Below are 20845 nucleotides of genomic sequence, written 5' to 3' on the forward strand. Positions count from 1 at the left end.
GATGTATCGTAGCATCTGGACAGAGGCACAATGCTCGTTGGTCTAGGTCTATGAACTTGACTTGTCAAGGCATTATTACTAACATTGGCGGTCAAATCATGTACTGGTTGAAGGGCCATATAGGGATAGGTCGCTGTAACGGGAGACTATTTTCGCACTATTTTGAGATTTGGTCCATATGACCCTTGAAAAAATATAAAATCCAACGGAGGCTAAACTTTCTAACAAAGCCATCTTCCCGTGTTCCGGCGTTTCTTTTACAGAGCGCATCTGTAAGATAAGGTCAGCTCACGTTTCAGCTTATATTACCGGAGGAGCTGCTGGGAGTTCTACCGTGCTTTCTAGTGGCAGACGTTTTCCTTAGTCCTTTCAGGCAATATAAAGGTCACAACTGACTTGAACAGGATCAAGTTATTGGAGTATATAAACCGCTGTTGGATCTAATGTGAAGCAAAAGGTAAACACTAAATAATTTCGATAAAAGCATGTCATGAGAATGGACGGTAAACCTGATCGCCCTGATGGTTACGTAACTCAAGTTCCTACCTCAGAACCAAAATAAATAGAATAAAACTATTACCGTGATATTCGAAATCAGGTTTACCTGCACACTCTCTCTCGTTATTTCCTTGGCTCCACCTTGAATGCGCTAATCCAGATTAGGGAATCTTTCCGCTAGCCTTTTGCATCGTCGATGTATCTACATTGAGCCGGCATTGAACACAGCTTTTGTACCGTAATTTTAACCTTGCTTTGGTTCCCGTATTATAAGTTGTATCAACGCTGTCGAATGAGCGATTTGAGAACTCGTCAATGTATTCTTTGAGGGGCAATTGGAACTGGTAAAAAACAAAGTCCATAACGCCTTACTTGGTATAATAAAACAGTGATTGCAACATGAAGAGTGAAGTTATAATAGGACCGGTGCAATACATGCGCTGTTGTATATTACACGAAGCTTTGATACGCTTCCACCTGCGTGCCCCTCCATACTCTCATTCCCTAGGCAGGCACTACCAGCACTGGACCTCAAACGCACAGACGTACCAGTGGCTAGACCGGGACAATTCCGAACATCCACATATCAAGCCGACAACTTGGAAGCAATTCATGCAGGCTATACCATTGGGAAACCTTGCTACCTGCTACCTAACACCTCTTCAGCGCACCGCTGCAAACTGAAATGCCGCATAGCGTGATTGTGACCCCACGAGCAAAAGGCGCGCCCGGTCGGCCACTGCTGGTACCAGTATACAATACGCTTCATTCGCAGCCACCTCGTTTACTTTGAGGCTAGTTACTTGTGTGTCACTCCTGACGAATATTTGCGAGAAAAAGACTAAGTGTAAGAAAATTAGTTCGAATAATGATGTTACGCGTGGCCAAATAGTCTCTGTGAGTAGATTGTCTGTGTTCTCATGTGTCTCGCAACCGCACCGCTGTACTAGGCCTTTCACGGGCTCGGCTACTATTGAGTATCTTGCAGGATGTGCCAGTTTGCGCTCCAAATAGGTCAGTCACAGAGTGAGTTTAACGGCCAGAGCCCGGCAATAAATCCATGTGCCCATTGCCTTACGTATTCCGTTGGCGAACTGCGATGAAGGATGGACACCGCCATCTGCAGAAAAGACAACGCGGTTCACTGCCGAAGTGAGGTTGATTCCCTTCCTTTCTTCAAGATTGTCATAAACGGCATGTTGGGCTAGTATGGTTGAATCAATTATGCTGCAGCCCTTCACAGCGATCCCATACTTATGAGATGGGTTGCTTTACGGGTAAGCTTTGAAATGCAAGTGTGTCAGGCTACCAAAATGATCCGATCTGAGGATGGCGGAGCACCAAATGCCTCCAAACGCACCCTACAAAGCATTCGGACCCGATCACAAGCCAACGGTAGATTGACGTACCCTTTACAAAAGTACTTGAGACCACGAAGTAACCGCTAATAAAATAGAGGTAGAGCTGTCTTGACTCGGCTACCCCAAGCGTTACTGCGTCCCTACTCTTTTGTCATGACGAACGATATATTTCTTCATGGCTAAGATACCATCCGTGACAGTCCTTGATTTACCGACCGAGATTCATCTACATATCTTCAGATGGCTGGACTGCTCCTCTCATCTGGCTCTATCCCAAACCAGTCGACTCTTCAGGTCTAGATTAACCGCCATAACGCCTACAACAACAGAGCAGAAGTTGCTGTTCCTGTGCACCATGGAGAATTGGAATCGGTAAGTATTATTTCCATGGTCAAGTTATCCCTCAGCTTATGCCCTTAGATACAACGAGTACTTCTGTTGCAGCCGCTGTTTGAAGCTCCGCTTTCGAAAAGCTTTTGCCGACGAGCAAATCCAAGGGAAACGTGGCAAAGGATACGCTGAACGGGACCGTCGAATCTGTTTGGAGTGTGGAATTAGATGCGGCCTCTACTTGTCGGGGCAGATGATTATGTTTGATGGATACACTCGCTTTGTATGTGGACTCTGCAGACAAACATATGAGTCAGGCCTCTGCTGTACATTCTGCGGGAGCTGCCAGCTTTGTATTGAAACGCGGATGGATATTTTGTATCCTCAATTTGGAGACCCTACGGAGAACAGCTGTCCCTTCTGCTTAAGGCCGTATCAGAAAGTACGAACGGACAATGGACTAGTGAAATTTTTGAACTAAGTCTTCGCTATATTATACCAACTAGCTGATAGATACTATTCGTATTAACGCCTCTTACGTTCCGGAGAGAGCACGAAGCTCGCTTGCTGGTGAGTGGCAGAACTGCAAAGGCGGTGAGGGGTATTGTCCTTGGCTCTACATCTCTCCCTCTTTCTCTTCTCTAGTTGTAAGCCTTCGGACGAATGGCGAATGGACCCTTGTTTCTTGCTAGGGTTGCCGCTTACTGCGAGAACCGATTCCGGGGATGCATGTTACCCTCAAAGAAAACAACATATAAGAACGACAATAGTGGAAAAGTCATTAAAATAATCATAGAATCGTGACGAATCGAAATAATAAGCGAAATATAAATCAAGATTCACAAAGAAGTAAAAGGGGGCAATTACTGGAAATAAAATAAAATAAAATGATCAAAAATCACAAAATAAAACCAGCACAGTGAAGTTAACCAAATGAATAAAAGCTATGAAGCCGAGAAAATTAAATGAAATTAAATCAATAAAGTTCAAGTTAGACAAAGGGATAAACAGCCGTGCTGTACCCACTCTCTACTAGGAATTGCTGAAAGGCGGGTTAGAAGCCGAATACTGTACCATCTCCCCGAACACAGTACAACTGCTCCACAAAGACTCACGTGCAGGTCGAGGATAGAACGCAAACGCAGTAGGGCACAAGAATAGCCTCCGTTGGGGCTTAAGCCTCGCATATTCCATGGATGAAAGGCCGTTGTGACGGTCGGTTCTCGCCCCGCGTAGGCTGTAGTACAGCGTGACCAGTTTACGGAAAGCCTTCTGGTACAGTGGTGACGCTCGTCAACAGCTCCGCATATTTTCCTTTTCCGGTGTGGTAGGTTCATAGATGGGATTAACGAGTCTGACTATTGATACCGGAAGACATTCAGAGACAATACTTAGGTAATGCCATCGAGCCTCTACTCTCCTACTTTTGAATGTCGTTTTGTTGGCAGGTTGATATATAGTTCCCGCGTTCAGTACAATTTGTCCTATACCCATCAACAACAATAGACACCAGGGCTGTACCAACTCGAGATAGCTCGTTTCCCCTCTCCCTCTTTTGCTAGTGCTGTAGTATCCTTGACCTAAGCATCTATATCTCTGATGTCGTTCCCGACTGCCTATGCCTCGATTAGAGTCTCAGGCCACTCGGGTACAGTGTCTGCTTGACATATCCCTGCTATTTCAGCCTTGATCGAGTTTTGTTCCTCTATGATCGGTATGCCTACAAATATGTGGCTATGCTAGTCAGATGGTTAGGATGGTTAAAGTGTACCGGCTCAAGAAAACCGCAGCGCTCAGGTGGAGTCCCGAACATAAGAGTGGCTGTCTGGAGGCATTCAGGTGCTCCACCAGCATCATCTTGTCTTGCAAGGATCTTGGGCCTTTGTTCATCTCGGGTGTAGTTGATGAAAATATATTGTCTTGTGAACTCACTCGCCTGTGCCTTATTCCCTAGTGTTACCAGCCTGCTTTAATCCTTTATATGCTTGAGAACCCCCAGATAAAGATTGTTATTATTTCTTCACCTCTCACACTGTGTCGAGACAAAACCGTATCCTAACACCTCCTCTACTGGTACCGCAACGCTTAGCAACCTCCTCATGCAAAGCTGGTTAGTCTCAGCCCTTGTGGCACTCGCAATTGCGGGGCGTCTGTTATTCTTCGTATATTCCACCTGGTGTCATGCCCAAAAAGCTCGCAGATTAGACTGTAAAGCAGTCCCTCTCTATCCCAGCAAGGATCCTTTCGGTATTTCCACCCTCCTCAAGACACGTGAAGCAGCGAGAAAGAAGCGGCTTCCAGCACTTGCAGAGGAACGGATAGATTCCCTATCTAGCCAGCTCGGCAGATACGTTTCTACCTTTCGTATGTACCAGGCTGGTCGGGAGAACCTGTTCACGGTCGATTGGAAGAATATCCAGGCTATGCTGGTGACTCAGTTCAACGACTTCGGCTTAGGTGATATGCGTCATAATGTGGCAGGCCCCGTTGTCGGTCATGGAATCGTCAGTCTTATTCCCGCAGCGGAAGTAACCTTTTTCTGGAGGTGTGGCTGACTCCGCCTAGTTTACTACTGATGGCGAGGATTGGAAGCATTCCAGATCACTGCTACGACCTCAATTTAAACGAGATCAGATGAGCAATCTTGATAGTGAAGAACGTCATGTTCAAAATGCATTGCGCGCCATTCCGATCCTATCTGACGGCTGGTCATCCGAAGTGGATATTCAAGCCATCTTGTTTCGTCTTACCCTTGACTCGGCCACAGAGTTCCTCTTCGGCAAAAGCTGTGATAGTCAGATTGCTGCTACGCAAAGGGAAGCGGGACGGGCCGCTGATGATACTTTTCTCTACGCGTTTGACCGGTGCATGTGGTATCTCGCGGAGCGACTCCGGTTCGAGCGGCTCTACTGGGTCATCTACAACCTGGAGTTTAAGAAGTGCATTGATATTTTGCACGCCTTCGTGGACAAGTATGTTCACTCGGCTCTAATCCAGGTACAGCAGGATGAAGAGAAAGCCAAGGGTGCCGAAAAGGTTCCATCGCAGTATATCTTCTTGAAAGCCCTGGCTCGTACTACAAAAGACCCCTTCAGGCTGCGCGATGAATCCCTGAACGTCCTCCTAGCAGGCCGTGACACAACGGCTTCTCTATTGAGCTGGACGATCCTCCTTCTCGCACGACACCGGCACGTCTTCGCAAAACTTCGAAGCGATATCCTCGAGCAATTCGGTACTTACGATCAGCCATGCAACTTGGACTTTGAGTCATTAAAATCATGCCAGTACCTCCAGCATTTTCTTAACGAGACCCTTCGTCTGTACCCTATCGTACCCTTCAACCGCCGTTGCGCGACAAAGGATACTACGCTCCCTCGTGGCGGCGGAATAGACGGTACTTCCCCGATCTACATCCGCAAGGGCCATACAGTCATGTACAGCACCTATGTCTTGCACCGTCGAAAGGATATCTGGGGTAAGGATGCTGAAATATTCAATCCGGACCGGTGGGCCCGCGGGAATGTTCCCTTGGGGTATATTCCGTTCAATGCGGGGCGAAGAAGATGCATTGGTCAGGAGTTTGCTTTGATGAGGTCTAGTTATGTGCTGGTGAGATTGTTACAGAGGTTTGATCAGATTGAGGATGTGCACCCGGAGAGGGAGATTCGTTTTGGTGTTTCACTTACTTCTTGTCCGGCTGATCCGGTGACTGTGAGATTGCATCCGGCGGAGGCAACGGTTTGAATGGCTTAGGGAGAAGTTGGAGTGACAGGATTGGCAGTTCTTATGAATGGGATGTTGTTTGGTTATGAAAATGTTTGTTTGGGAGATTTTGCCAAATATCTGCACATGATACGGGTGTTTTCTAGTACGTCAAATCTGAGAGCCTAGTCAGGCTTGAAATACCCCGATCTCGTACGTTACACTCTGTATGTATCTCATTAATTCCGCCAAAAGAACTAACGATGAGGGGGTAAAGAGCAGCTGATGTTCACGCATTACAAGTCTAGAAGGGTGATCTTCATACAGGAATGAATTACTTGCTCCTTGAGTGGCACGGTTCTTGCTCACGGCCCCCGTATTCCCGTACGACAGTCTACCAACGCCATCAACTCAAAGATGTGAGGGAGCGCTCTGCAACTATCCTCATGGAAAGAATACTCTCCTAGCGCTCTCTAACAGCTTCTCAAATTACCCTCGGGCCCTTAGTTGTTTTAGATATCTTAGCAACATAGGCAGGTACTTAAGAGTTTCGTGGGTCACTTCTACCAGATGCTGTTAAAGGCATTTAGTTCGGAACGGCCTCTTATCGGTGTCGGCACACAATGAAATGGGCTTAATTTAGACTGAAATTTGCGAACGCATCCTATATGTTTTTTTCTAAGTCTCCTCTTTCGCCTTTTATGCGTCTCTCCATTAGATATCCCTCCCAATGCCGAATCGTTCGCCAAAATATTGGCAGTCCCCTGTACTTGTCTTTAACACTGACCGATCATGTAGCCGTTGGATCTCATCTCTCAGAGAGCGCATGCGTTTTGTGGTATCATTGGGACCCCCTCCTGTGATTTCAAATTTCTCTACCATCATGTATTGTCCGAGAAGGCCACGCAAGTCTCGCACAAGGCGTTCATCGAGACTTGCTTCAATCTTCAGATTCATACGAAAAACACATGTGTGGTACCATACCTCATTCAAACGTTTTACTCCCTTATCTCCTGCACACATACGCACGAGTTCCCTTCGGAGCCAGGACGGATGATATCGAATACGGGTTTGATACCAGCATATGCCGTGGCACTGGGCTTTTTCTGACGTCTTGCGCTTGACCTCCTCCAATAAAAGGTGAATTTGGTGAGGTGCAGTATCCAAGGTAGTGTTATGCTGCCTGCCATACACATGGATGTAGTGAATCATTTTATAATTGCGGAGAGCCTTAAGGATAGTAACACTTTGTTTTCAAGATATGAGATCGTTTTATGTTTCTGTTGTGGTGGTTTCAAAGTCAGCCATACCTCTGCCCTTTTCCGACTCTATTGCTGGGAAATATACCTGATGCGTGCCCATGCCTTTGACATCACCGATGTATTATAGCGGTAAATTTGAACCGGCAGATGACGGCCCTTGGATATAACATGTATATAGTAGAAGGTTTTCAAACTGGCTGGGGTGGGTTGGTAAGTGGGGGCACACATTCGCTTCGTAGCAAAAGGGCTTATAGGCACAGGCTACTTTACAGTTAGAGGACATAGCGAGGACCACCTACGTCCACCTTCATATTAGGTTAAGGAATTCAATTCTCTTAAATCTTTGCGTCTTTTCAACATCCCCGCCGCCTCTCTAGAAAACTTCAACGAGGGGAAAAGGAAGAAAGAGGAAACACGAACAAAGAAGGTATCTGAGCCGAGTATAGAACGTTGAAAGGCCGCTTTGGGCTTAGACGGGATGGCGGGGCAAATACACATTCTAATTATTATTTTTTTACTTTCCTTTTCGAGAGAGATCGTTTGCGGGTTATAATAATTTTTTATTGTTGAATTTTTTTGGTTCAATTTTCTTCGTTTCTTTTTTCCTTTTTCAGGCCACTGCTCACTCTTTTCCTGATTACCCTTCACCAAAAGAAAGAAGAAAAAAGGTAAAAAAAAAAAAAGGAAAGAAAGAAAGAAAAGCAGCCGAGGAGGCGGGCTGTTAGGAACAGATGTCTAGAGCCCATGTGGCTAGCAAAAAATGAAGCTTTTTCATTTTAGAAATAGCAATTCAAGCAAATACTCACTTTGATATTTAGTAATGTAGTATAATATCGTATACGTCTTCTGAGAGGAAACATGCACGGCATTTCTCTGATACCCAGTCTCATGGTTCATCGTAAGACACAGGACAGTGGAACTCGAATCAGACAAAAGCATATTAAGATAGAAACCAAGCGGAGTAAGATTAGCAATGACTAGAGCTAATAGACGACTCTTGATCATGTCATCATAAAAACGCCGCATACGTTGCTGCTCCCTTGAGGTTGTCCGCTTGATCAAGTGAAAGGCTATATATTCACGTACTCCCTAACTTTCGTAGGCAGACTTGATAACGTGTGTTGTTTAAAATGGACCTGACGGGCAGTTGCGTTTGTGGTAATGTCAAAATTTCCACCAAGCGCCAAAAGTTTAAAAACGCAAAAAGCTTCATTTGTTATTGTTCTATATGTACCAAATACGGAGGCGGAAGTAAGTATCCGATTCGAATGCCCCTCTGAAAGCCTTCAAGTGGTAGCATATTGATAACTTTTTAGCCGGAACTCTTATTGCCTTTGTAGACGAAGAAGATGTCACTGTAAAGATATCCAGCGGTCGAAGAATGAAAACACAGACAGACGAGAAGACTCCATCTAAGAAACCGATGATACGAAACTTCTGCGATGAATGCTTTTGGTAAGGATCACATCCTCACATTTTGATTGTCCATCTCAGGTGTTCTTTGCTTTTTCATTTATTTAGAGCTTTTTCTAATAATCAGTAGCCTTGTCTTCGGAAGCTCAGCAGCCTATCCCGGAAAATTGGGTAAGATTGGCGATGAAGAGCTCGGAATCAGTCTAACTTTATATAGCCCTGGTATTAGGAATTTTTGATCCTTCGGACGTTCGCAGAGAAACAAGCGCAGCTAAGAGCCAGGCTTAGAAAGATGCTTGGCTTGACACGGAGGTAAATGGAAAACAACGGCGTCCGTCATGGCAATTAGACGAGACGCATAATCATTTTCATTCTCTGGTACCGAGTTGCAAGTTCAAAATTGTCACACATAGAAAAACATCATGAAGCCTAGTCCACAACCACAGTAGATAGGATTTGAAAAACAGAACTAGGGGCTTAGCACACTTGAACCGGGGCACTCTAGAGACACAAAGCGTAATAGATACCTTATTGCAGCCTCACGAGGAAAGTGTTGCCTCGCACCGGAGGGTCAGAGAATAAAGAGATGAGCTACCCCTATAGGTGATCCTTGTGGTTCTGCTGACTATTCTTCTAGGTACGATTTCAACTGCTTCCATCATATGGTGGGCCACCTCCTAGTCGATGAGTAGAGATGCAAATCCATCAAGTATCACCGGCAAGGGCCAATATGTTATGTCATATACCCTGTACACCCAGGCTGGAGTGTGTACAAGTGAGGAGCATGTATCTGCACAAATCAAGGAAATCGAGGTGAGATGCTTTAGTCGCGTCCGGCTTTACTCGACTGACTGTAGTGCACTTTCCCATGTCCGTGACGCATGTAAGAAGGAGGGGCTTCGTATGATTCTAGGTATTTATATGGGCCGATCAGTGGTCTCTGCTGCTGAGCAGCAAGTTCAGCGTATTATAAACTGGGCGAAGTGGGAACTAGTCGAACTGATTGTAGTGGGTAGTGGGACGGCTTCTGTGACGCCCCTACACTACCCGCATTTATCCAAATTGCCAACACTACGCTCCAGGTCCACGGGTACAGTAGATGGGTGACAACCGCGGAAACGGTCAATTTGTGGCAGAGCTATGGGCTCTCCGGTCTTTGCGGCGCTGTGGACCTGGTCGGAGCAAACATCCGTCCCTACTTTGACTCTAGGGTCGCGGCACCCAAGGCTGAGGAGTTTATCGCATCTCAGTTCGAAGTGCCTTTGGGGCAATTAGGTAAGCTATTTTCGTGATCTCTCAATCCCTACATGCTCTCATACTAACCAGATCGGCGACTAAGAGTAGTAAAGGTATAATAGAGGGGAGGACATAGAAATGATAGTGAAGAGAAAGATGTGTCTGTATTGCCAACCTGCTAATAGGGAAGCCTTACATCATATAATCCTGAGGGATCCGATACATCGCGAGTTCATACAATAAGCCATTCCACACTACAATACATTGAAATCAGAAATTGACACGATATTCAACGGTTCTGTGAGCAGTCGTCATTGTCGCGACCACTGCTTCCGCTTCTTCAAAGCTATTTTAAATAGAAAGCTGCCGTAATATATGACACCGGCCGTATCGAATTCCTTCATACTTGATCAGGTGGTCGTAACACCAATTGGCGATATGCTTCTACATTAGAGGGTAATCCTCAAAGGGAATTCCTTCCTTGAATATCTAGTGGATTGCGTTATATTTCCTGCTGATATCGCGAATTTGTCGAGCATTCACCGACATGCCCTATCCATTCCCACCTTTATATACACCTCTTCCACCCAAAGTCTTGGAAATTGAAGAAAGAATATATCTTTTGACCTAAGCTGGAGCGAAACAGTTGTCTAGTTTATCTACGGTACGCAGCGTGGGGCACCAAAGCTGAAAAACAGTATTGGAACGGGCGTTGCCAGTCAACTCGTCCCATTCGCTTCCGCGTCATTAAGTATATGATCGTCCGCCGCTCCGCCAGACGAACATTTATTCTAAATCAAGTCTAATATCGATTGCTTGGAATCCTATCTTCCCTGGGTACCATGATATTCTCAAACCCTCTATTTCTCGACCTCGTCGTCGGCTCCTTGGCCTTGGCTCTGATATACAAATTCATCAAATATCAGAATGAGCGAAGGGTACGTTTTCTACTTTCTATCTATGAGTGACAAATGAACATTGCCCTTACCTGAGCTGAGGAGGCTTGTTCACTCATTCTGACCTGCTTGATAGATCGACGAACAATTTGCAGCAAAGAATGGATGCCAACCACTCAAGCATTGGAATGCAAAATGGCCTCTGGGGCTTGATTTGCTCCTCAAAGCTTTCGAGTATGATCGCAGGCAGCAGACTCTCCAATTCTTTCTAGACGTAGTAGCTCAGTCGGGAAATACCTTTGAGCAGAAGCTCCTCTTTGCTCGAGGCATTGATACAATTGAGCCTCAGAACATTGAGGCTATCCTTTCGACGCAGTTTTACGGTAGGATTAACTCAGAAACAGAGTGTACCTTTTGCTGACCAGTGTGTTTAAGACTTTGATCTAGGGCTACGACCGGTGCACTTTGACCCTCTGATGGGTAGCGGTATCTTCACTCAAGATGGAGAACAATGGCAGCACTCACGCGATCTTCTACGACCGCAATTCATGAGTAACAGGATGGAAAACTTCGAACAGGTCAAGTCTGCCGTGGATGCCCTGATCGACCGTGTCCCCGAGGATGGAGTGGTAGACCTACAGCCGCTCTTTTTCCGCCTCACATTTGAGACCACTCTGTTCCTGCTGTTTGGAAAGCATCTGCCAAGCCTCAAGTCTGAGGGAATAACAGGTCGAGAAGCCGAATTTGCAGACGCTTTTAACCGAGGCCAGGACTACCTTGCACAGCGAGGACGTCTCGGCAATTTCCACTGGGTCATTGGTGGAAAGGATTTTCGAAGAGTGTGTCAAGTCTGCCACGATTTCGTAGATGTTGCTGTGAAGAAGGCTTTGGATCGCTATGGCCCGTCGAAGTCGACAGGTTCCACTGAATCGTACACTTTCGTGGATGCTATTATCGAGAAAACCACAAATCCAAAAGTTTTGAGAGACCAATGCCTGAATATTCTTTTGGCTGGAAGAGACACAACAGCGTGCTGCCTGACATGGACACTGTGAGTAATGTTGCACTACCCGTCCGGCTAAATGCTAACGCAACTGCGCCCAAGACGCCTACTTGTTCAACATCCTAAAGTTCTTACCAAGCTCCGGCGCGAAATTGAAAACACGGTCGGTGTTGGTTTGGGAGCATCAAACCCCGCAATCGGTCAAGTGAAGAAACTACCGTATCTATCGATTGTGGTCAAAGAAGGTAATAGATCGACCTTCCTTTTCTGCTTCCCTTGAAACGACGATCTGACTCAGCTTCTAAAAGTCCTCCGACTGTATCCATCCGTTCCAGTGAACTCACGTGCAGCTACGAAGACGACAACCCTTCCAACTGGAGGAGGTCCCGATGGAACAGCTCCAATTCTAGTGCGAAAAGGCGAAGCTGTCGGATATTGTGTCTATGCCATGCACCGTCGAAAAGACCTTTTCGGATCTGATGCTGATTGTTTCCGCCCTGAACGCTGGGAGAATGACGCTCTGAAAGATATTGGATGGGGCTATTTGCCTTTTAATAGGGGTCCACGAGTGTGTCTCGGTCAGCAGTTTGCTGAGCTGGAGGCTGCATACACCGTCGTCAGGTTAATACAGATGTTTGAAACGATCGAAATGACAGAGGACAAGCAATTTAACATGCCGGTGGGCGAGGAAAAGCAGATTCTCACCTTGGTCGTCTCCAGTGGCGATGGCTGCTGGGTTCGAATGAAAAGGTATACGGTATGACTTTGTTTCTATCGTGGTAGCTTTTCAATTTTAATATACCTGGATTTGCGATAAAATCGATTTATCAGCGAATGGAATGGCATGGATTTCAATTGATTCAAAGCCTCTTAATGATCCACAGGTGCTGCATGAGGATTGAGGTAACGGACCAAGATCTTCCAGTTACTCTTTTTGAATGAATATATTTGGCCAGCGGAGCCAGCCTTTTCACTCGGTCCCAAGGTATTGACTGGTAAAAGATATAAGATAAGCCCGCTATCCCCAAATATCCACATCTCACAGTGCATGTGTAAAAGAGCACCAAAATGAGACAGGATAGCAACTGCTCCTGGCATCTTGCACCCCCCACTCCAGCTGCGCCTCCGTGAAACATGCACTTATTAGGTTTACAAGATTCTTTAATTCACCAAATCAGAGTTGAGATTGACTGTACTCGATTGTAACTTCTGGGTACCCCACCGTTATTCGATAGGGAGTCATATGGCTCATCCGGAAATCATGTCTTCCCGTGAGCGTAACAGCAAACAGCACGCATCTGCTGCTCAAGTTACTGCTTTCATTCTCATCAAAAGATATCCAACCATTGACATGGTACCCCGCCTCCCGGAGCGCTTGAATGTAGCCATACCTGAGACCGGAGTATGGAAATACTCCGACGAACCCAACAGGTGTGCTCCAAAAAGTCTTTGAGAACAGCTCTTGTGAGAAGAATGAAACAATCTGATTGTTTCGCCAATAGGACATAAGTGATGAGATCCCCATCAACTGGCAGTACTGTTCCTCGATTCGTTGTGAAACGAAGACAAAAAGCTGCACTACGCGCCGCTCAGAATCTGCGCCCCTCTTAACCACTTTTGAATAACGAAAGACCTACAAAGTTAGTTCGGTAAAAAGCCTATGGGTCAGCCTTACCTGGCTCCGCTTGTTGCGCCATCGTGAAGACTCGTAGATGACTTCATAGCCCTCACGTTCGGCGAGATACTGCGCCCACGCTGCTCCATATTTCTCAGACACGCATATGTCAACATCTTCGACCACCTTCAGATGTTCTTGCGTCAAGAGCTTTATGATCGGGGGTCCGGCTAATAGCGCATTGCTTGACCGTATCACTTCAAGGAACATCACCCAGTCAGAGAAGCATCTTCTCAGGTCACGTGCGAACACTCGACGCCTATAGAGGCCTTCATCGAGACATATGGAGTTCAGGCACTTGTTGCACACTCGGAGCGACTGTAGATCGCCCACCGATAAATTTCTAGCAACCGATCGCCACAAAGGCCATAACGCGAGAATATCGTCAATCATCCTCGTAGCTGTTTGTTGGAAATAGTTTGAAATGAGGCATTCCCCATTATATAACCACGTACTGAATTCATTCTAGATTACTAGCCCTGGGGCCAAGCCCCTCTCCTTTGACTAATCAGGTGATAAGAAGGGCGTTTGGCATGTGGGTTACCGGAATATATTCAAAGGATCACGTTGTAATAGGATAGCGCTTTTCGGTACGAAAGTATATAATCCGCGGGACCCCATTCACATCTTTTTCTGGAAACATTCACGCCTGTCCACACTAGCGCAGAAGCCAAAGCGATGACTGAGTTTAATTATCTGCTAGACGCCTTCTGCTCAGCGGATATTTCAGTAATTAATGTGGTGCAGGACATGTCAGATATTCTATCATATCGCAAGCGTGCCCATTTCACGCTAGTCCTTGGATACGAAATGGATCGGCAAAGGCGTCTTCTCGTTGAATTCGATACTAGCGACATAAGTGAGAAGGCACTGTCTCGTATAGAGCGATGCATGATTGAACACTCGGTCGACGGACAGTTTGGCACAATTCTGGAACAACGTGATCCAGACTACGAGCAGTGGTTGTTTGAGAACATATCAAGGCATGACAACTCTTCGATAGAAGTCTGGGAACAACACGAAGTTATGGACGGAAAGTCGCATGTCGTTGTGAAAGAAGGCATCCTTGATGAGAAAATTCTCATGGAATTCTGTAACGATCTATACACGGCACATTAATGCTTCCTTGATATTTCTTTTTCTTGCGGAAGATGATATGGATCAAGCGGAAGCGACTGACCAGGGGTCAACTTGCTGGCGGAGCGAAACCACAAGATTTAGCACTGGGACTGTCTATACTCCACTGTTTCGGCAGCGTGTCATAACAAAACGGACAAAGCCACTACGTCACCCCTTCTCCGGATGCGGCGAGGCAGCTTGCTTGCAATCAGTCCAGCTGCCCTATTATGGTACCGGCATTGCGATCACTAATGGCGTAACGATCCAAGTTAGTCGAGACCCTTTAGCATCTCGCACCTTAAAGTGCACAATACCGTGGTGTAACACGCTGTACGGAATACGATCCAGCTCACCGATTCTCCATCAATGTTAGAGAGGAGAATCGATATCACGCAAGCCTTAAGAATTGGTCCGTTTTAAACTTCAATCGTGTTGATTTACGATCCCTTCACACAACGGAAAAAGACGTAGTAAGTAATAGTAGAGGCTCTGTGCAAGCTGTAATTTTCTTAAGTTCGTACCTCACACGTATACTCGCTCCTGTCGCTAGGATTCTCGCTGATGAATATCTAAGTCTGGCGAAGTATTATCCCCTGGTCGTGCATTACTGGTGAGAGATGTCATGGTGATCTTCCCAGTCTGCCGTAGCTGATTACTCCTTAATTTGTTATTCGCGTAATATGATTTTGTAACATTAAAACGCAAAAGGTACTCCTGAGTCTCGGCCTAGCTGTGCCGCGATTTATGGCGGATTTCTTTCGCAGGGTTTCGCGTATAGCAGGTGCCCATGATTCATTTCCATTCCGTCCCCTTTTCATCCTGTCTTTGTAAACGAAGACTCAGAAGAAAGACAACAATTTGTACGGCTCGATTATGTTGGCGACATGGGGTTCCAATAGATTGTGTAAAATACGGAATGGATGACGATATCGGAAAATTGCTACTCCGACACTACTCTTAATATAGACCGGTAGGTCTTGGCATTAGGGTTCGAGAAACAATGAAATTGTGATAGGTGGTGACACCGAAAACACTGTATCCAAGCTACTCTAGGTATAGAAACAACCAGGTACTCTTGTATGTTGAGGCTTTTTCCTGCTTGCTTTCCGTGAAGCTGTTAGGGAACTCGATCGCTGTTGGTCTTGACCTCGCGAATAATCCGCAAATGACAAAGGCGAACGCGGCACCAGTTGGCGGCTGGTTCTCATTCTTTCTCCTGTCTTTCAATGAGCCTTGGTATCGATTCGCTTGAACTGTGGTCATATGGCATGCCTTGTTCGACGTCTTGTGTTTCTGGTGAATGGCCAAGGGTTAAGACAAGTAGATCATCAATGCTTTTCCCAGTCTGTTTAGCTTCCTTGCGCAGGCTCCGGTAACGTATACGCCAAGTAATATGGCTGATATATATCCCCCCTTCGAGAACCACTCTGATATGTGTCAGCTACTGCCCGAAAGAAATACGTTAGGGCCTTGACGCACACTAAGATATATATGGTCCCTCCTAATATGTCAAAGGTGCCTTGCGCCGCTAGATGTTGTGTTAGTTCTATTTGGGCCCAAGATGCACGGAACGGGCGCATCAAACCTAACGCGAAAAGAGAAAATATTCCCCCTAGGGTGTCAATCACAAGGAAGACCCAATCTGCTCATATCAGCTACCATTGGTGTTGGAAGGCTTTGGTCGTGTCAAATAAACTCACTGAGTCCTATCACACGTCCATTTCTCTTCCACAACTCAAAGTATGGAGGTAATAGCCCCGCAATAAGGAGGATAGCTCCTATGACGCCGACTACAGTGTTGGGCCACGTAACATCATTGCGGTAGGGGATCTGGCACTAGCGTCAGTCTTTCACGAGGCATCAGAGGTTTGCTGGGAGTGTACCCTCAGTGTGAGAATCAACATAGTTTCCAAACCCCCCAACAGGAGAAGTAAGCCTGAGCATATCAATACGGTCTTGAGTTTTCCGTAGTGACTGTTCAGAAAATAATGGTAAACATATTTTCTTGCGCTGCCAGCCTAGCGAACTCGACTTACTGGCTGTAATGGAGAATTTGACCCCAGCTAGCAATTGAGAGCAGTCCAACAATGTGAGGCTGAATCTGTATAGGAAGGTTTACTTGCTACAGTATCAAAGCGAGTTTGGTTAATTTTACAGTGCCTCATCGAGTTGAGCGAGAGCACCGAAGAAACGAGAACTCACTTGGAGGATCATGTATGTACCCATCGGGACGGAGCCTAAAGACACGAAGTCCTAAGTCAAACTCTTCGCGACATGTCTACTGAAGTTCCCGCTAGGTTCATAATGCTGTTATAGAAATGAAACTCACAACTTGCCCATAAGAACATCATTGTAGCGGGGAGTCCCTCTGTGCTCTTTTTGTGCCAATTGAACCAAATTTGCGGTAGGAGCTGGATACACCAAAGAACCGTGCCAATCGTTCCGAGGACATTCGACGCCAGGGTGATATTTCCTTCTGACGACATCCTCAAGACAGCAAGAAAAATAGCTTCGGGAGGAAATCAAGAGGAGCACTGTCAATAGTGCAGATTCCCGCGAAGGTTGTCACTTTCAAAATCCAGGATACCCAGAAGGTACACCGGACGCTGTCAAGTCGGGGCACCAGATGACTATTATATCCTATAATCAGTGGGGCCATGGATACAGTATGCACAAGCAATAAATCACCTTTAAAAGGCCTGACCTCTTTTATTGGTTGAGCAAATTCCACTATAACGTAGACCTGACGCCAAGTGTCTGAGACGGGCTAAATGCATTACATCAAAAATTTGGGCACCATTTCATCTGGAAAGCAACTCCACGAGAATCTTGATCACTACCTTACCCGAAACTAGATTATCGCCTCTGGCGCAGTTGATTCACGCGCAAGTTATGCCACACGGGCTACATATTGGTCGGAAAGGGCACATTATGCAAACTCCAGATTGATACATCCCGTGAAATGGATGTTCCACTTCCAATGGGAAAGCTTGCCTTTAGGAAGTGTCGTTACTCGAGCGCACTAAGGCATTCGTGGAGATACATTGAGTAGATATGTTTTGGGATGTATCGAAAGAGATATCGAGGACACCGAAGATCTTCTCACAATAGAATACCAAGCTCATCTTTTTATCAGCCGGTTGTTCAGACTTTTCTGCAAGGCCAGCTCGACAAAAAAATTGCTGGTCAGTGTGAATCGAGTCACAATTTTGTTTTGCGTAAGCTAGAGTAGACTAGCTAGACGCGAGACGGAAAATGGAAAGAAGAAGCAAAAGGGGAAAATACAATAAACAACATAGAAAATTAAAGAAAAAGGAGGTAAAAATAAAGCGACAGAACAAAAGACGAAAATCAAAAGTGTTATTGATTAGATTAAATTAAACAAAAGCCAAATGCGGCTGTTCCGTATACGGAAGGTGGAGGAGAGATGTACACACTGATTTCCGCAACCTTCCTGTACTGCGTACTGAGTACGCTGTGATAATTGTCGGTATGAGTGAATTGTTTCATAAATGGCTCTTTACTCTATCTAATCTAGCAATAGCATGGCCGTATAAGATTTAATAACTTGGAAAAGCTCATTTGGAGACCGATCATTGAGTACGCCATCAGCAGATCAAATCACAACCGATTAGCAACAGGACGTAATATAGGGGGAGCTGTTAGATTCACACTAAGGGACGTATTTCGGAATCCCGTTAAAATACAGCTATCAATCTCGCTTCATTTTCACCTGGCACAGCGGAATCTTGTTCACATGGGAAAGTCTCTCTCGGGATTGGATGGCGGATGGGCTTGGGCTTGTCATGCTGACCAAGCTCTGGGCTTTCTCTTTCGATGATCCACCTACTATCATGGAAAATCGAAACCGAACTTATTTAAATTGATTGAATTGCAACTCTCACTCACCCTCTAATCTCACAATTCTTCTCACGTTAAACTGACTTCCGCTCTAACAGGCACAATGGGTTTCGAATCTAACAATATTGCCCATGTCTCAGACGATTTAGTCTCTGCTCTGCTCCATAGCGGTCCTGAAATTACTTCTGACGATACACTGGTCCGGAGGCCTGACCAGGATGAAGTTAGACAGCTGCGCACGATGGCCGTTCCCGGCGTAGCCAGACAGATTGGAGAGGTGTTGCAAGATACCAACAAAATTCTGTCTTACAGACTCGCAACAGCGCATCCAAAGTTCTTTTCCTGCATCCCGTCCCCGGTGTCTCGTTTATCATGGTTGGGTGATTGTGTTGCCACCGCTCATAACCCTTTCGGTGGTAGCTGGGAAGCAGGACCGGGGGTGTGTACTATTGAGAGCAGCCTGATTGGATGGATAGCAGAGCAGTTTGGTCTGCCATCGTCCGCCGGTGGACAATTCGTCTCGGGAGCTTCCATGGCCAACCTGACCGCCGTCATCGTGGCCCGAGACCAGAAGCTGAAAATCGAACAACGCGTGAACGGTGTTGCCTACATCTCCGAGGAAGCCCATTTCTGCATTGGGAAGGTCCTGCGAATTGTTGGCATCTCAGACATCCAGATCCGCGTGATAAAGACCGATGACAAATTTCAATTGGATACGGTCAAACTACAACACCAAATCAATGAAGATATCACCCAGGGTCGGCAGCCCTTTCTGATCGTGGCGAGTTGCGGGACTACAAACACTAGAAGCATTGATCCACTCAGGGAGCTTAGGCAAATTGCAGACACATACGATATGTGGTTGCACGTCGACGCCGCTTACGGTGGTTCGGTCGCCTTTTCCAAGACACACCGATCCAAGATTCAGGACATTGGATTAGCCCAGAGTATTGCTTGGGACGCACACAAGTGGTTGTTTCAAACTCATGGCTGCGGAGCCGTGTTTTTTCGTGAACAAGCTCATCCGCTTGAAAGCTTTTCTGGCTCTGGTGGTTACGTACAGGATGTTGAGTGTGCACAGAAACCTTCCGATCCTTGGAACTATGGAATCGAACTAACTCGACCGGCACGGCATATGAGGCTCTGGTTTACTCTGCAAGTTCTCGGACTTGAGAAGATTGACCAAATGATCAGCTGGGGCTTTGATCTGTCACATCATTTGGAATCCAAACTTCGTCGAATACCTGACTGGGAGATTATTTCACCAAGCTCTCTGGCTATATTGACGTTCCGATACGCTCCTGCGGCAATGCAACCTGACAACAATCAGTATAACAATTACAACACATTGATTTCAAAGAAGATAGCCTCCGAAAATAAGGCTGTTATTTTCACAACGCGATTGCAAAATCAGGTCTGTTTGCGAATGTGCACGATCAATCCAAAAACGACGGAGGACATTGAGGAAGTGGTTCAAGCCCTTGATCGTATTGCTAGAGAGATTCTGGGAGAAAGCCAAGCCGCCAGATTCCGTTCGCGGCTTTGATTAAACAACGGGGTTTTTGCTGTCGGTCTCATGCTCGTGTCAAGTCTGTCACTTGGCCGCTTAATCCCTCTTTCAAATTTCGTTCCACGATCGCTTCCCAACCACGAAGAAAAGATAGAAAATTCCTCTTTTCCGGACTTTATACTACGATGGCACCTACGGAAGCCAAATACGTTGGGGAACATTTCGACTGTACACCCAACTTTCACTCAAAGTTGACATATACATCACTCCGAGTTTCAGAAGACTCAGTGATAGATACCAACCGCTAGCTCAGATCGCCAAATCTACAAGTCTCCAGCTTTCTTTGAAGCCCATAATTACAGCTGTGCTCGCGGGAATTGATAGGGACACTCCCACTTTTGTTCCGGACACTCCTAATTATGTAATATCCATGATTAGGTAATTGAAAACGTCATGTGATTGTATTGGTATTCATTCTCCGTATTATTTACATGACCTTCGTGTATGCCCAACTTTACCACATGCAGTGCATTTAAAGGGTGCCCTCTTCCGTTTATTCATAGTCTCGCTGTCGTCTTTCTGCTCCAATTGATCCCACTTCCGCTTTTTAGGCTTTGGAAAAGGAATCAAAGGCTCTAAGAGAGGAAGGTATTCTGATTCCATTTCAGAAAGCCCAGTTCGCCAGAATGGGTGGATATCTGTCAATGGGATAGCTTTATTGCTCTCCAATAAACTAGTAATCCGATGGGCACAAGGAAGACCCATTGTCCTTGTGAACGTATTAGTACAATGGGGTAAAGGAGCAAGATTTGTAGCTCTTCTAGCCTTTGTAACTTGCTCGCCAATCAGTCGTATCGAATAGCGGGAGGTCCTGATCACAATATTAGTATAAAGTTGATGTAAGGTTACTACTGGCCTCTCAATCTGATCTCGTCTAAAATCATATTCAAGCGTAGCATGCTGGGTTTGTAAAGCCTGT

The 20845-nt window shown here is 45.9% G+C and overlaps 5 protein-coding genes across 5 annotated transcripts; 4 read left to right on the forward strand and 1 right to left on the reverse strand.

Annotated features, from left to right (window-relative positions):
- Positions 1–4288: 4288 nt before the first annotated feature.
- Positions 4289–5933, forward strand: N7446_010738 (cytochrome P450; the record flags this gene model as incomplete). The annotated part of the gene is made up of 2 exons (XM_058519481.1): positions 4289–4693; positions 4755–5933. The coding sequence occupies 2 exons, from the start codon at positions 4289–4291 to the stop codon at positions 5931–5933; spliced, it is 1584 nt and encodes a 527-aa protein (XP_058368319.1).
- A 4711-nt stretch (positions 5934–10644) lies between these two features.
- N7446_010739 (cytochrome P450) lies at positions 10645–12464 on the forward strand (the record flags this gene model as incomplete). The annotated part of the gene is made up of 5 exons (XM_058519482.1): positions 10645–10740; positions 10835–11081; positions 11134–11749; positions 11804–11946; positions 12010–12464. 5 exons carry the CDS (start codon positions 10645–10647, stop codon positions 12462–12464), a joined length of 1557 nt encoding a protein of 518 aa, XP_058368320.1.
- Positions 12465–14054: 1590 nt separating this feature from the next.
- Positions 14055–14495, forward strand: N7446_010740 (uncharacterized protein; the record flags this gene model as incomplete). The annotated part of the gene is made up of 1 exon (XM_058519483.1): positions 14055–14495. One exon carries the CDS (start codon positions 14055–14057, stop codon positions 14493–14495), a length of 441 nt encoding a protein of 146 aa, XP_058368321.1.
- Positions 14496–15699: 1204 nt separating this feature from the next.
- On the reverse strand, positions 15700–16981 carry N7446_010741 (PQ-loop repeat-containing protein; the record flags this gene model as incomplete). Its single annotated transcript, XM_058519484.1, has 7 exons — positions 15700–15922; positions 15975–16137; positions 16196–16331; positions 16379–16469; positions 16532–16596; positions 16698–16732; positions 16825–16981. 7 exons carry the CDS (start codon positions 16979–16981, stop codon positions 15700–15702), a joined length of 870 nt encoding a protein of 289 aa, XP_058368322.1.
- Positions 16982–18459: 1478 nt separating this feature from the next.
- N7446_010742 (pyridoxal phosphate-dependent decarboxylase family protein) lies at positions 18460–19902 on the forward strand (the record flags this gene model as incomplete). The annotated part of the gene is made up of 1 exon (XM_058519485.1): positions 18460–19902. The coding sequence occupies one exon, from the start codon at positions 18460–18462 to the stop codon at positions 19900–19902; it is 1443 nt and encodes a 480-aa protein (XP_058368323.1).
- Positions 19903–20845: the final 943 nt, after the last annotated feature.

This window comes from Penicillium canescens (genome assembly GCF_028828765.1).
Source record: "Penicillium canescens strain IBT 15451 chromosome Unknown utg000007l_segment0_segment0, whole genome shotgun sequence".
NCBI lineage: Eukaryota > Fungi > Ascomycota > Eurotiomycetes > Eurotiales > Aspergillaceae > Penicillium > Penicillium canescens.